The sequence below is a fragment of the Sphaerodactylus townsendi genome, linkage group LG03 (genome assembly GCF_021028975.2).
Source record: "Sphaerodactylus townsendi isolate TG3544 linkage group LG03, MPM_Stown_v2.3, whole genome shotgun sequence".
Lineage (NCBI taxonomy): Eukaryota > Metazoa > Chordata > Lepidosauria > Squamata > Sphaerodactylidae > Sphaerodactylus > Sphaerodactylus townsendi.
This window is the reverse complement of record NC_059427.1, coordinates 22,603,902-22,618,250: the sequence shown is the minus strand read 5'-3', so window position 1 is coordinate 22,618,250 and position 14,349 is coordinate 22,603,902. Positions and strand designations below refer to the sequence as shown.

The 14,349-nt window shown below is 45.3% G+C and overlaps 1 protein-coding gene across 2 annotated transcripts in view; it reads right to left on the bottom strand.

Moving 5' to 3' along the window:
• Nucleotides 1-11,637: 11,637 nt before the first annotated feature.
• IL17RE (interleukin 17 receptor E) overlaps nt 11,638-14,349 on the bottom strand; it is a 36,196-nt gene continuing 33,484 nt past the window's right edge. For both annotated transcript variants that reach the window (XM_048487556.1, XM_048487557.1), the window contains exon 16: nt 11,638-13,593. In XM_048487556.1, coding sequence (XP_048343513.1) covers nt 12,899-13,593 — 695 coding nt within the window. In that variant the 3' untranslated portion in view covers nt 11,638-12,898. The remainder of the gene's footprint in view (nt 13,594-14,349) is intronic.

Genomic DNA, 14,349 nt, shown 5'->3' with positions numbered 1-14,349 from the left:
AGGACCCAAACTTGCATCTCCAGGATCCACTGTGGGCTCAGGAATGTCCCTTTCCCATATGTCATCGCTGAGATTGAGAAGACTCTGCCCGCCCCATCTCAAACCCTGTCGTTCTTCAGAGCTTATCCGCTCCCTCCTGAACAGCACAGCTGACAAGTTGTTGCTTATATTTCCTCCCAGGGAACAGGTATGACTTTTCCAGCCAGGAAAGCTGATGGGGGGAGTGCCAAGATGAATGGTCCAAGTTAAGAGCCAGACTGCAGCTCTTTCCCCAAATAAGATCTGCTACACAAGGTGCTGGATCTCCTCTTACGAGTTCTGTTCTGGGACAATGCTTAGTCAGTGTCGCTCCCTTATTGCTATTAGTGGAGAAATTGCGTCAAACTGGAGTAAAGGTAGAAAGGGTGTGGACGGAAGTGAAAGAATGGGCGGGGAGACAGCCAAACCTGGGCCTGATGCCAGGATGCCAGCTTGAGGGAAGCCCCAAGGATTAAAAGAACGACCAGAAACAAACATTTACAATCATGTGCACATCTGATGGATTTCCTAAATGTCCACAAAACAAATCTGAATTTTTAAGGATGTCAGAGCGCTACATTCCTTTCCTTTTATAATTAATCTCATATGACCAAAGGTCTTGAGCACAAACCAATGCATAAAAAGATAAAACACTGTGTTATAAAAAAGCTTCAACGTGAACCAATACATGAAAGGATAAAAGCATTAGAATGATTACAAATACGGAAAAATTAAACACCAATTAGCACATAAATCAGTGGTTCTCAACCTTCCTAATGCCACGACTCTTTAATACAGTTCCTCATGTTGTGGTGACCCCCAACCCCAACATTGGACCTTTCCCCACTTTCTTGGATCCCCCCTATGCCGTGCACTGCTCTCAGCGCGCGGCATCCTAGGCGCGCGCCCAGGTGTTCCCACATGTCAAAAGGCGCCCTTAAGAAGAGCGCCTGGGATGCCACGCGCTGAGGGCGCGCGACAGCGGCAGCATCGGGGCGCTGCCCCTCTCGTGGGGAGTGCCGGGGGACCCCGCGCTACTCTCCTCAAGTAGCACGGGGCTTAAGGTAAGTGAGGAAAGGCCCATTAATCCATTTTACAGATGGAGAACACTGATGCAGAGAGTCTTAGGCGACGCCTGTGGAAGGGTCGTTCGATCCCCCAAAGGGGTCCTGACCCCCAGGTTGAGAACCACTGACATAAATAAAATGGACCTATACAACTTTTATGATCAACAAGATAAAACTCATTTTATCTAGACTTTGACGACACTGCTACTGCCAGATATTTTGTGACAGATCAAGTAATTTTTGGATCAAAATCTGCTAGCAATAGGGATGCCATCCAGGAGTCAGCAGGAAACCAATATCTAGATTAAATAGGAATAGTGGGCAGAGATGATGCCAGATGAGAAAACGTCTGTAGGAATCTTCAGCAAGTAGCGGGTGGCAGAGAAACGGAAGTCCGAGCTTCAAAATCAGGCAGGAAAAATAAAATGTCTCCTGATCTTTGCATACACTAACCCTAACGCTAGAACCAGGGGGCATTCATTGAAAATGCTGGGGGGAAGAATTAGGACTAATAAAAGGAAACACTTCTTCACACAACGTGTGATCTGTGTTTGGAATATGCTGCCACAGGAGGTGGTGATGGCCACTAACCTGGATAGCTTTAAAAGGGGCTTGGACAGATTTATGGAGGGGAAGTCGATCTATGGCTACCAATCTTGATCCTCCTTGATCTGAGATTGCAAATGCCTTAGCAGACCAGGTGCTCAGGAGCAGCAGCAGAAGCCATTGCTTTCACCTCCTGCAGGTGAGCTCCCAAAGGCACCTGGTGGGCCACTGCGAGTAGCAGAGTGCTGGACTAGATGGACTCTAGTCTGATCCAGCAGGCTAGTTCTTATGTACTGGTTAAGAGTGGTGGACTCTAATCTGGTGAACTACATTTGTTTCCCCACTTCTCCACATGAAGCCTGTTGGGTGACCTTGGGTTTTCATCAAACTCTCAACCTCACCTACCTCACAAGGTGTCTGTTGTGGGGAGGGGACAGTGATTGTAAGCTGCTTTGAGACTCCTTACAGATAGAGAAAACTAGGGTATAAAAATCAACTATTCTTCTAGTAAACGTTGTGGTGAGATGTCACCCTAACAGACTGGTGGTAACCCAGTTCTTACACCTTTATAATAGAGGCTTAATGGGATGTTGTGCTCCCAAAGGCCCCTGGTGGGCCACTGCGTGTAGCAGAGTGCTGGACTAGATGGACTCTGGTCTGATCCAGCTGGCTTGTTCTTATGTTCTTATGATATTACCTGTACAATGAATAGTTTCACCTGTACCATGAAAAGCTTCACCTGCTTATAAGCAGTCTGAGGGGAGGGGTGGGGGAGCAATTCTCCACCCCCACCCCCATGCCTATGCCCCCCGTTCCCCGTGGTAGCTCTGCCTATGCATACAGTGGCTGGGCGGGATTATAGCCCCCAAAATAACCTACAGCACCAATGGCTGCTTTGATGCATTCCTTGAGAGAAGGTAGGGGAGAAGGAGCGTAGTTAGTTCTTATGATTAATGCTGAATGTGTATGGACAAGCCTCCTTAGGGAGGTGAGGCAGGGCTGATGCTCAGGCAGATTTTCCTACCTTATTCCATCATACATTATGAAAGGCGGTTCCTGGTCTGCGGTGTGCGTCGCTAGCAGTATTGAGCTTTCAATGTGGTAGGCAGGGAAAGCTGAGAGAACAATAGTCTCTGGACGTACAAATAGTCTCCTGATGGTTAATGCGCAATTTACTTGATTTTAATTAGGGCTTCCTAAGAAGAGGTTCCAAAAAGCTGACGTTTATATCAAACATACTCGCCTAGACAATTTGTGATTCCTAATTTTTCAAAAAGCTGTTTGTGGAAGGGAGGGACTGCTGGCTCTGGACGGGGGAGGTGAAGCCAGGAAAAGTGCAGTGTGGGCACTCCATTGCCACTGTGAATGCTTGTGGAGTCATGGCGGTATTATAGGGCCCCTGCCCTATCTTTAAGAGTGCAATGTCAACGTTAGCCCAAATAAACGGAAGGCAGAGATGGAAGCGGGCAACTCTTAACAGAGAGCCAGTGAGTAATGGGAGTAATAAAAATAAAAAGATTAATTGGGAAACGGACTGGTACAAGAAAGATAGATGCATAGGCATAATTTTGATTTCAGTATATATGTATCTGTGTAACTTTAATTTCAGATATACCCATTAGAAGCCTCAAAGAACTGTTGGAAGTTGATTGAACCTACTGGCATACTGAGGAAGACACACGAAAAACGTTCTACCCTGTTTCCCCTAATATAAGACATCCCCGAAAAATAAGACATAGTAGAGGTTTTGCTGAAGTGCGAAATATAAGGCATCCCCCGAAAGTAAGACATAGCAAAGTTTTTGTTTGGAAGCATGCCCGACGAACAGAACACAGGAAAAATAAGACATCCCCTGAAAATAAGACATAGCACATCTTTGGGAGCAAAAATTAATATAAGACACTGTCTTATATTTGGGGAAACTTTCTGGTATCTGTGGCTGAAGGACGTTTTTATATAGCAAGGCCTACAGAATTGGAATATGTGACTATATATGGAACCGAAGCTTTGTTTCTGAACAAAGAATTGAATGGACTAAGTGATTATTTATGTTTAGTTATAAGAGTTGGAAGACTTATGCTGTATCTTTAAGAACTTTGTCAGAGGAATAAGGAAATGTAAATACAAATAGAAGTGTTAAGTTGTTTAATTATATGTAAGATCAGTATATAAGATTGGACACAGCCAGAGTGCAACGTGGTATTATAGCGGTTGCCAGCCTCCAGGTAAAGTCTGGAGAACTGCTGTTACGGCTGATCTCCAGATTGTGAAGTTCCCTTCCCCTGGTGAAATTGGCTGTTCTGGAGGGTGGACTCTTACAACATTATAGTCACTGAGGCACAGGTGTCAAATTCGTGGCCCTCCAGATATCATGGACTACAGTTCCCATCATCCCCTGCCAGCATAATGCTGGCAAGGGATGATGGGAACTGTAGTCCATAACATCTGGAGGGCCGCGAGTTTGACACCTATGCACTGAGGTATTATACTCACCTTCTTCCAAATTTCCAGGAATTTCCCAATGGCAACCTTAAGCAGCGAGGAGAGCTACACTTTGGCCTCTTCCACTCGTGCAAAATAATGCACTTCCAATCCACTTTCACAATGGTTTGCAAGTGGATTTTGCTACTCCACACAGTAAAATCCACCTGCAAAGCACATTGAAAGTGGATTGAACGTGCATTATTCTGCATGTGCGGAAGGGGCTAGAGAATCATCTTCATGGAGAAACTGCTCAAGACTGCAGTTCTAAGAACACTTATTTGGGAGTAAGCCTGACTGAATAAAACGGGACTTGTTTTAAATAAGCATGCGTTAGGAGGGCACTGCAAAGCAGGTTGGAACAAAAAAAAATACTGGTAGGTGTTATAACAAAAGTCAACACAAGCAGTTAAATAATACCATCTGGCTTTGTGGAGGTTCATTGCCCTGGCTGGCTCAAATAAGGGCCGGTTGCTTTGTTTTCAATCATCTAAGTGACTTTTATACACCCTGCAGTTGATTTTAGCACATTATTCTGAGTGATTATTGTCAGGAGTAACACCTATGTTTCCAGCCCTGGTACAGTACCCTGATAATCAGATTACAGGGAAAATTAATTCACTACACAAGAATCGTCACTGCATTCGCAGGCGAACGGCTTGGCTCTTTGCTCAGCTGTTGGTCAGAGAGCCACCTCATTATCCCCTGTTAAAACAGAAACAGGAACGCTAACAAAAGTGACATTTTTTGTCTCATGCAGTGGCTGCCTAACCCGATCCAACCCACTTGAAACTAGTGGCACCTCTGCCTCTGCAAACTATTAAAAAAACAGAGGCGCTTATTATGTCATGTAGATCTAAATCCCAGTGTTGGGATTCAGCAGGTTCGCACCACTTTGGCCGAATCAGTTGTTAAAATGGTGCTTGTAAACAACCAGTTGTTAAATTATTTGAATCCCACCACTGGAACCGGTTGTTAAATCATTTGAATCCCACCACTGACCCCTTGGCTGTGCCAAGACAATTGAGCTGGTAGACAAACTCTCTGAAAGCCATCAAAACTATCTACTCAAGTCAATATGTGGAATTGGCTGGTGGTCCTTCCCATTGATTTTCTGAGTTTCATGCCTGACCCCCTAAGTCAGGAATCTTCAAACTATGGCTCTCCAGATGTTCAAGAACTACAATTCCCATCAGCCCTGCCACTTGGCCATGCTGGCAGGGGCTGATGGGAATTGTAGTCCATGAACATCTGGAGGGCCATAGTTTGAAGACCCCTGCCCTAAGTTATCAGATGGAGGGTTGTCTCTCATCAGTCTTTACTTGTTAGCCATAGGCCTTTCAAATTACATGATAAATCCACAGATTAAGACACAAGCCGTTTAAAAACCAAACTATATACACGAATGGTAAAACATGACCTTAAGGAATTTGCAAATTTTCAAAACTTACATCATATAACTTATTCTTTAAACTACAACCTTTCTGTGTTCTAAGTTTGATAGAAAGAAACATAATTGTAGCTACCCTATGTGTAACTTCCTCAAAAACATCGGCCATCATGAAACACAGTTTATTCTCCTCAGTACCAGATAGTTTATCGAGAATATTTTTAAGATATATATTCCTAATATGATCATACATAGGACAGTGCAAAATGTAGTGCTTGACATCTTCTATCTGGTTTGAGCCACAATCACAAATGGGTTGTTTCTTAGAACTCTTGTTGAATCTACCAAAGAGATAGTTGATGGGAAAGTATGAAATCTTAAGCTGGTGAATGCTTTTCTTAAATTTTAGTTCGTTAAGTATGAGAAGGACCAGATTACTATTTTTCTTATTTTTTGGGAATCACGGGGCAAAGTCCGAATTGGCAGCACTCATAATATCCTGTTGAGAGTCTTTATTAAATACCGGTAGCTAATCTCTAATTCTACCTGGCTCCCATATCAAGATAGATTCCAGATATGGAATCTCGTAGATGTTGATTAAAGCATTTAAATGAGTTAACCAGGATTTAGAGTGCATTCTATACCCTAGACAGAGTTTGGCCAAGTGCTCTTTGAGTAAACCCTTTGTAAACCCTGAGGTGAATTCTTGTTTTGATAGCTGGTACCCCCATCTCCAAAGGTGGAGGGTTGTTATATAGTGGTTTGTTGAAGTAATAATACATATCAATGGCTCTGACAAGACTTCAGCACTCTGCTGTATTTCCAAGTCAACTGGTCATATTCAAGCTACTGACTTGTTTTTATTGCCCAAGCCTAGCTCAGTTCAAGTTGCATGCACATACACAAAAGGAGAATGGCTTGGCCGGATACATGCAAACAGAAGGACAAACTGTGGCATCACACGTGGACACTTGTATAGTTTGTATGGTTGAGCTGGTCTGATTTTCAGTGACAAAGGAGGAGTGGGCTGGTACGAAAATAGGAACCAGAAGGACCTCAAGAGTATTGCCATATTAACAAACAATGCAAATACATTTGAAACAGACCAGGATACTTCTATTCAGATGCATTCACCTATTGACCTTGCTATCTTCATTGTTTCTCCCAGGCTACAGACTTCTTTGTGACTCACATACCAGGCTACGCTATTCAGAGGGCCTCACCTTTTGACCTCACAGTATATATACTCCACTTGCTTTCCATTCCTCCTATCAGATCCTCTGAAGATGCCAGCCACAGATGCAGGCGAAACGTTGCCCTTCTCTGCACTTTTTCTATCTCCTCAATATCCTTTTTGAGATGCGGCGACCAGAACTGGACACAGTACTCCAAGTGCGGTCGCACCACTGCTTTATATAAGGGCATGACAATCTTTGCAGTTTTATTCTCAATTCCTTTCCTAATGATCCCCAGCATAGAGTTTGCCTTTTTCACAGCTGCCATGCATTGAGTTGACATTCCCATGGAACTATCAACTAAGACGCCCAAATCCCTTTCCTGGTCTGTGACTGATAGCACTGACCCTTGTAGCTTGTATGTGAAGTTTTTTTTTTTTGCGTTGGTGGCGGCTACATTGAAACGTGGCTGTGTGGAACATGATTTCTGTGCCAACTGTAAACTAAAAAGAGTGCCGAAAAAGTCGAAGCTGCGCATAAACGTAGCTTAGCACGAAATTCTATCTACACATGTGTGTGGTGACGTAGCTGCGCAAAAAAAAAGTTTACAAAAATTCCTGCCCCAATACAACACAACAGCCAATCAGGACGAGGAAGAACAGAGCCTCTGAGCAGATCACACATTCGTGGGGAGTTCTGCACTGTTTGAAACCGTGATAGACATCGATGTCCTCATCACACACACGCTGCAGTGGGGAGGATGAAACCGCGATGAAAAGGAGCTGTTTTCTTTTGAAACCTGGTTGTATCCGGCTTTAATTTCTCAACGGGGAAATGTGGTGTTTGGTCTTTATTACCTGTTTGCTTGATTCTGCAACTGGCACAAAAAGACCACATATGTATAAATCCCAATCCAAATGAATGCCATGTGAAGTTATGGCAAGGAAGGGTAGGCCTGTTTTTCATTAACCTTGAATTTATATATTTGTTCTGCAAACTGCTTCTACCCACTCCAAGCTTCTGGAATGCAGTAAAGTTATGGCTATAATAATTAAACAAAGATTAGTCATGGTTTTCATTTGCCTGACACGGTGTAGCAGCGTGCCTGCTTAACAGCTCAGCAGTTTGTTATTTGCAACTGGTTTGGCGACATTGGAAGGTGTGGCGGTGTCGATGGGCAACCTGGCACCTACCTTCCCTTGGAAGTCTTCATTTAGATCAAGGCACTGGGAAAAATGAAAGTAGAAGGTTTGTAACAAAACATGATGCCAACTTTGTCCCCATATTCACTCTGACAACACAGTCACCAGACCTAACAACACCAGCCATGCCATCTTGGATTCATTCACATGTTCAGCTTCCAATATTATGTATGTCATCAAATGCCAGCAATACCCTCGCCTCTCTACAAATACATCAGTCCCTAGGCAAAAGAATAAATGGACACAAATCCAACATTAAAAACTACAACACTAAAAAACAATGGGAGAACATCTTCCATGTGATTCCAAAGCAGACCTAAAAGTGGTAGAGAAACTTCAAAGGGAGATTACAACAGGAGATTGCTGAACTTGAGTTCATTCACAAGTTCAAAACAATTTACCTTCCAGAGTCTGAAAAGGGATGTAGAATTCTTATTTCACTACATGAAAATAGTTACACGGTTGTGTTGGAATGTAGCAGGACAGCTAGATTTGAGTCCAATAGAGACCAACAAGATTTTGGAGGTGTAAGACTTCAAGAAAGTCTTCCTGTGTAAGACAGGGAAGGGTTAGGGATAGGGATAGTCTCAAGAAGCTTTAACTCTCAAAAGCTCATACCCCCAAAATCGTATTGGTCTCAAAGGTGCTGCTGGATTCAAATCTAGCTGATCTTATGAGATAGTTCATAACAATGATTCCAATGCCCCAAAAAAGTCAAATGAACTGTTATAGAGAGGCTGTTGACAAAGCATAATTTAATTGGCTTGAGAAAGAACATGATTTTGAAATAAAACCTAACCCGGAGGTTTTATAGTCTCGGCTTCAGTTTATAAACCTCTACTGCATTACTCATTGCTTCACCTGTTGGATAGAATTGCAAATTGAGACTGTCAATATAACGTATTATTTGTACTGTACTCTAATATTGAGTGTATGTACGCCAGGGTGTAGTTACTACTGTTGTAAACTCCAGGTGTTGGCTGGAGATCTACTATTACCACTGATCTCATGATGGTCAGTTCCCCCGGAGAAAATGGCTGTTTTGGAGAATGGACTTTATGGCCTTATATACCCCACTGAAGTCCCTCCCCTCCCCATACCCCTCCCTCCTCAGACTCCACCCCAAAATCTCCAGGTATTTCCCAGCCTGGAGCTAGCAATCTTAGTCGCAGCCCACCTAGCCAAATGCAGCCCACCAACTATGCATGGTCGCCTTCTCCCCCATCATTGCAGTCCAAGACAGCTAATAAAAACGCTTAACTGAGCCTCTGTTCGGCGCAGTATGTGCCTGGTAAACGGTGTTCATATATTTTAGCATATTAACGTGTTGCTCTTCTCCAGGAACACGGGACTCACCTTGATGTCTCCTAGCAAGTGGAACTAGCTAAGCACATTTGCATAGTAATGCTATTGGAATGGAATTACTTTGAAGGAAATATGCCAAGGCACATAGTGCATGCCGTGTAAGCGCCTCACCCATGTTGTTTAAGAGTGTAAAAGTGTAATGCGGGACTGAATCAGTCACAGAGACACTGGGTTGGATGGCATAGTGCTAGGGTTGCCAACCTCCAGATGGGTCCTGGAGATTTTCAGGAATTACAAGTGATCTCCAGGGAACAGAGACCAGTTCCCCTGAAGAAAACAGATGCTTTGGAGGGTAGGCCTGATGTCATTCTATTCGGCTAAGGTCAGAGGTGGGATCCAGCAGGTTCTCACAGGTTCCCAAGAGTAGGTTACTAATTATTTGTGTGTGCCGAGAGGGGGTTACTAATTGGTGATTTTGCCACGTGATTTTTGCCTTAGTTACGCCCCTCCTCTCAGCAGTAGCACGCAGAACTTGAAGCAGTCTAGCAGAAGGTGCATGGGCGTGCGTGGCAGCCTGCGCCTGCGTGCATTCGTTTCCAGCCAAAGGACCGGTGCAGCAGCTGCGTCCTTGCCACAGCTCCGCCCAGGAATGCCCCGCCCCCGGAATGCCCGGCCACACCCCTGTTGTGCCGCGCCCATCCCCATTGGCGCTACACCACAGTTTAAATCTCACCACCATGGGAACCTGTTACTAAAATTTTTGGATCCCACCACTGGCTAAGGTCCCTCCTTTCCCCAAATTCTAACCTGCACAGGTTCTATCCCCGAATCGGCCCCTGGGAAAAGATGGCATCAGGGTTGCAGCTTCATAAGATTTCTCCAATCTTTTAACCTTTTAACTTTTAAAACTTTATTAAGAGACTGCTTCTTAGTGCTACCAGGACATTTTTAGCTAGCAGTATATTCCCTTATAACTGCCAAATTAGCAGTTATTTAATGTTAAATGGTGACCCTCAGCTTTTTGAGCTCTGATTTTATACTATGTTTAATGTGCCGCTTGCATTACTATATGCTTTTTAATTACACAGCCTGGATGTTTTTCTTCTGATAAGAAGTTCAACCTTGCAGAACACTAATTATACTGTTGCACTTGCCATCTGGATTGCATTATCTAAACGGCACTCCCAATAGAGATGGGGAGTCAAAGAAATGCCGCTGTTCAGCAAACTCCCAGACTTGTAACTCCCAGAAAATGTGCAAACAAAGATGGGTCAGTTCTGTGTTAAAAATGATTGGGACTGGGCTGTTGTGGGGTTTCCCGGCTGTATGGCCGTGTTCCAGTAGCATTTTCTCCTGATGCTTCCCCTGCATCTGTGGCTGGCATCTTCAGAGGATCTGGTGGTAGTAAAGCGAGTGGAGTGCATATACCTGGTTGATTCCAAATGGCTGGTTAATATTAACACACATATATTACAGGGCTGGAACCTGGAACCTCTCATGCGGAGCCTATCGGCACCATGGTGCCCAATGATATCTTTTCTTACGTCTGGTTGCTTTTGAGCCTTAGGGCTACAATTCAAAAAGTCTTGATTAGAACAAGGAAATGAAGTTAGTGCTGTTACACGTAGCACCGGGCGGGACCTAGGAACATGCTAGGGCTCCCAACGATGGAGAGGAGGCCGAAAGCGTGGATTGGCTTAACCATCAATATGGGTGTCTCATGAAATATTAGTTTGCTATCCAGAAGCGTAGTGGAAATCCAACAGCACGCCATGAACACTGGCTTCCATCTGCCTTGATATTTGCCCACCACAATCATTTTATCAACTGGAAAACAACGGTGTGTAGCAGTTTTAACAGATTAAAAGATTAACAGGTCTACCTCAGGAACATCTAGCTAGTCTCTGTTAAGCTACAGGAATCAAACTAAAATGTGGGAATAACAGTTCCATGGGGCTTGTAAGATAGAAGGCCAGGCCTATGGCTGAGGACGGCAATGGTTTTATCCATCTTGGCTAGCCTCCTTCCCTTCCCCTCCTCCGCTTATTTTATAATTTATTGGTTTACTGTTTAATGTGGGTGCGTGGGGTGGGTATGGTAATTCTAGTTGTTCCCCCTTCATAGGATGTTAGTTTAAGGCGCCTGGTTTCCTCGTGTTCATTTTATTGGAACTGATGGTGCTGATATTAGCCACTCTGAGGCTGTAAAATGTGGTGAGTGAGTGAGTGAGTGAGTGAGTGACAGTTAAGGGAAACTGACTGGCAGCTGTCTGGAAGGGGCCTATAGGAACCCTTCCATCCCGCAGCCTTTCCTGCAAACAAAGTCTGCATAGTTCTCTTATCTTCAAAAGCCCGGTTGCGCCTACCTGACACAGTTTAAAGAAAAAGAAAGTATGAAACAACTTGCCCTTTGAAAGCTCAGTGGCACTGTAAATAAACTCAGCACGACCTTCATTTTTTTTAAAGTAATTTTATTACCCTATCTGAAACAAAACAATAAAAAAAAGAAATCGATGTAGAAGTCAAAAGGGAGCCAGCCCTGACATCTGGAATGCGCACAGCAAAATAAAGCGCCCCCCCCCCTCTTTGCCACATCCCTAGCTTTGTTTCTAGCCGACCAGGAGCTATCAAAGCAATTTTATGACTTGTGGCACTTGTCAGTGGAGAGTTTACATTCTCAGCCTCTCCCATCAGGCTGTTAAGTTGTGGGCACATTTCCCTGGTTCTCAACAGCAGCAGGGGTGAGTGGTTTGGCTACCATTCGCCCTCTCTCACTCCTCACAACAGATTGCTCCAACTGGGAAACCACTTGCAGGACTTACTCATATGCTGGGAAGGTATCTGCTTACCTGCTACATTTTATTTCCTCACAGAGAATGTGCCATTGGGTTGGCTTCTCTGTCACAACAGCCTTGAAACTTTTTCTACACCTCACCCTACGGAACACAATTTAAGAGTCCAGATTCCACAGCTTTTGCATCGTGTGCCAAAACATCTTTTTATCTCCTCTCCTGCAATGCTTTCATTGCGTTATACCAGAAGTGTCCAACTCTGGTGCTTCAGATGTTCATGGACGACAATGCCCATCAGCCCCTGCTGGCATGGTCATGATGGGAATTGTAGTCCATGAACATCTGAAGTGCCAGAGTTGGACACTCCTGTGTTATACTGATCATCCAACCTGTAGAGTTCTGGAGAACTTGAAAATGTGGCCAGCATTTTGTGATGTGGTCTGGTTCATGACAGGAATAAAGTCTCTTAGCCTTTAAAGTGCCACTCGACTCCTAACAACAAGGTGATGCATTCCTGTTCTTTTGGGAATTTTTCTGTGGGCCAAAAGAGCTATCTATGACCTTCATATGTGCCTGCCACATATATACAATACAAATATTGTATAGTCCCTTTGTCGGTATGACCGGCCTTCTGACTCTTCCTCCAGCCTGTCCTTGGCATGGCAACTGTTGCCATGGCCGCCATGTGAGAGCAGGCCCAGGCGGCAGGCAGGGCACCCTCTCCTCCTCTTTCAATACCTGGCTGACTTTGGCCCTTCTTGGGAGCAGCAGGCGACAGGCACCTGGCCTTTAGGATCTAGAACACAGCAGACCTTTCTGAGGCCTGCTTTGTGCTCATGACCTGCACCTCACACACAGCCTGTCAGGCAGATCCATTGAACCACCTGTGCTCATTCCATAGACACGCATCTCTCAGCAGTCTCTCACGTGCAGTTTGGTCTAAACAGCTTGGAATGGGCAAGAGGGAAGAGAGAGCCAGCAGGCCTGTTTGTGGCTGTCTTCCGGGGCTGATGCAGCTGGCTTCGTGGGCCTTTCCTCTTCTCGGCTTTGAGTAAGCGCCGCACCAAGGCCTTGGCGCTGGCACGGAACCAACCAGGGGTTGAACTGGAGGGGCCCTGCAGTACCCTTACCAGGCTAGGCAGTTCCTGAGGCAGGCGGTAACGGGGAAGATAGCGCAGGGCCCGGGGGATGTCCCGTCGTCCACACAGCTTGCTGAAATAGGCTATGACCCAGTCGCTTTGTCGGGCGGCCTCCGATGTGCCCTGCCGCTCACCTTGCAAGCAGGCCATGGCTGCCCCGAACAGGTCGTGAGGCTCTGGAGCTGGCCGGCTGCCGGCTCTTGCCTTCCCTTGCCACAGCCCGTAGGCACGAGCGCTGCCCGCGCTCCACAGGACCATTACTTGCCCTTGCTGCCGGCTGACAAGTTCTCGCTGGGCGTACATCCAGGGCAAAATGCCCAGCCGCCCCACGTGGCTCAGTTCCCAGAGGTCCAGCAGCACAGGGCAGCTGAGCGCTGAGCGCAGCAGCGCAGCAAAGGCACACACCAGCTGCTTGTGTTCCTCTGAGTCAGGAGAATAGATCAACAGGATGGGACGGGAATGGCCTCTGCTGGGGATAGCTGGGGAAAGAAAGGAGACAGTGTTTGCGTTTGACCGGTGTGGGGCTGCCTCCTTCCTCAGTGTCAAGAACACTCCTCTTCAGAGCCTGTCTTAACGGAGCACCTGATCATATCAGCAACCAAACACTGACACTTTTTCCTGACACTTTTTTTTTGCAGGGAAGGAGTTTTTGGAACCTTTTGAGATTACTGGATACAAATCTTTCAATAAATGAATGAAAAATACAAACACACAAAGCTACCTTATACGGTTCATCAAGGTCAATGCTGTCTACTATTCTGGCAGCAGCTCACCAAAATCTCAGGTCGAAGTCTGTCCTATCATCTACAACCTGGTGCCTTTAACTGGAGCTGTCGGACGCTCAAGTTGTAGACTTCTACATGTGAAGTAGATGCTCAATTACTAACCTACAGCCCATAGCCTTACAGAGAGCCGGAATGGTGGAGTGGTTAAGACCAGCGGTTTTGATTCCCCACTCCTCCACGTGAGTGGTGGACTCTTCTCTGGTGAACTGGATTTGTTTCCCAGCTCCTCCACATGAAGCCTACTAGGTGGCCTTGGGCTAGTCACAGTTCTCTCAGAACTCTGTCAGCCTCACCCACTTCACAAGGTGTCCATTGTGGGGAGAGGAAGGGAAGGAGCTTGTAAGCCACTTTGAGACTTCAAGGCTGAGAAAAGTGGAGTATAAATCCAAACTCTTCTTCTTCTACCTCAAATTCTAGTATCATTAATACAGTCCTGATGTGGTTTAATTT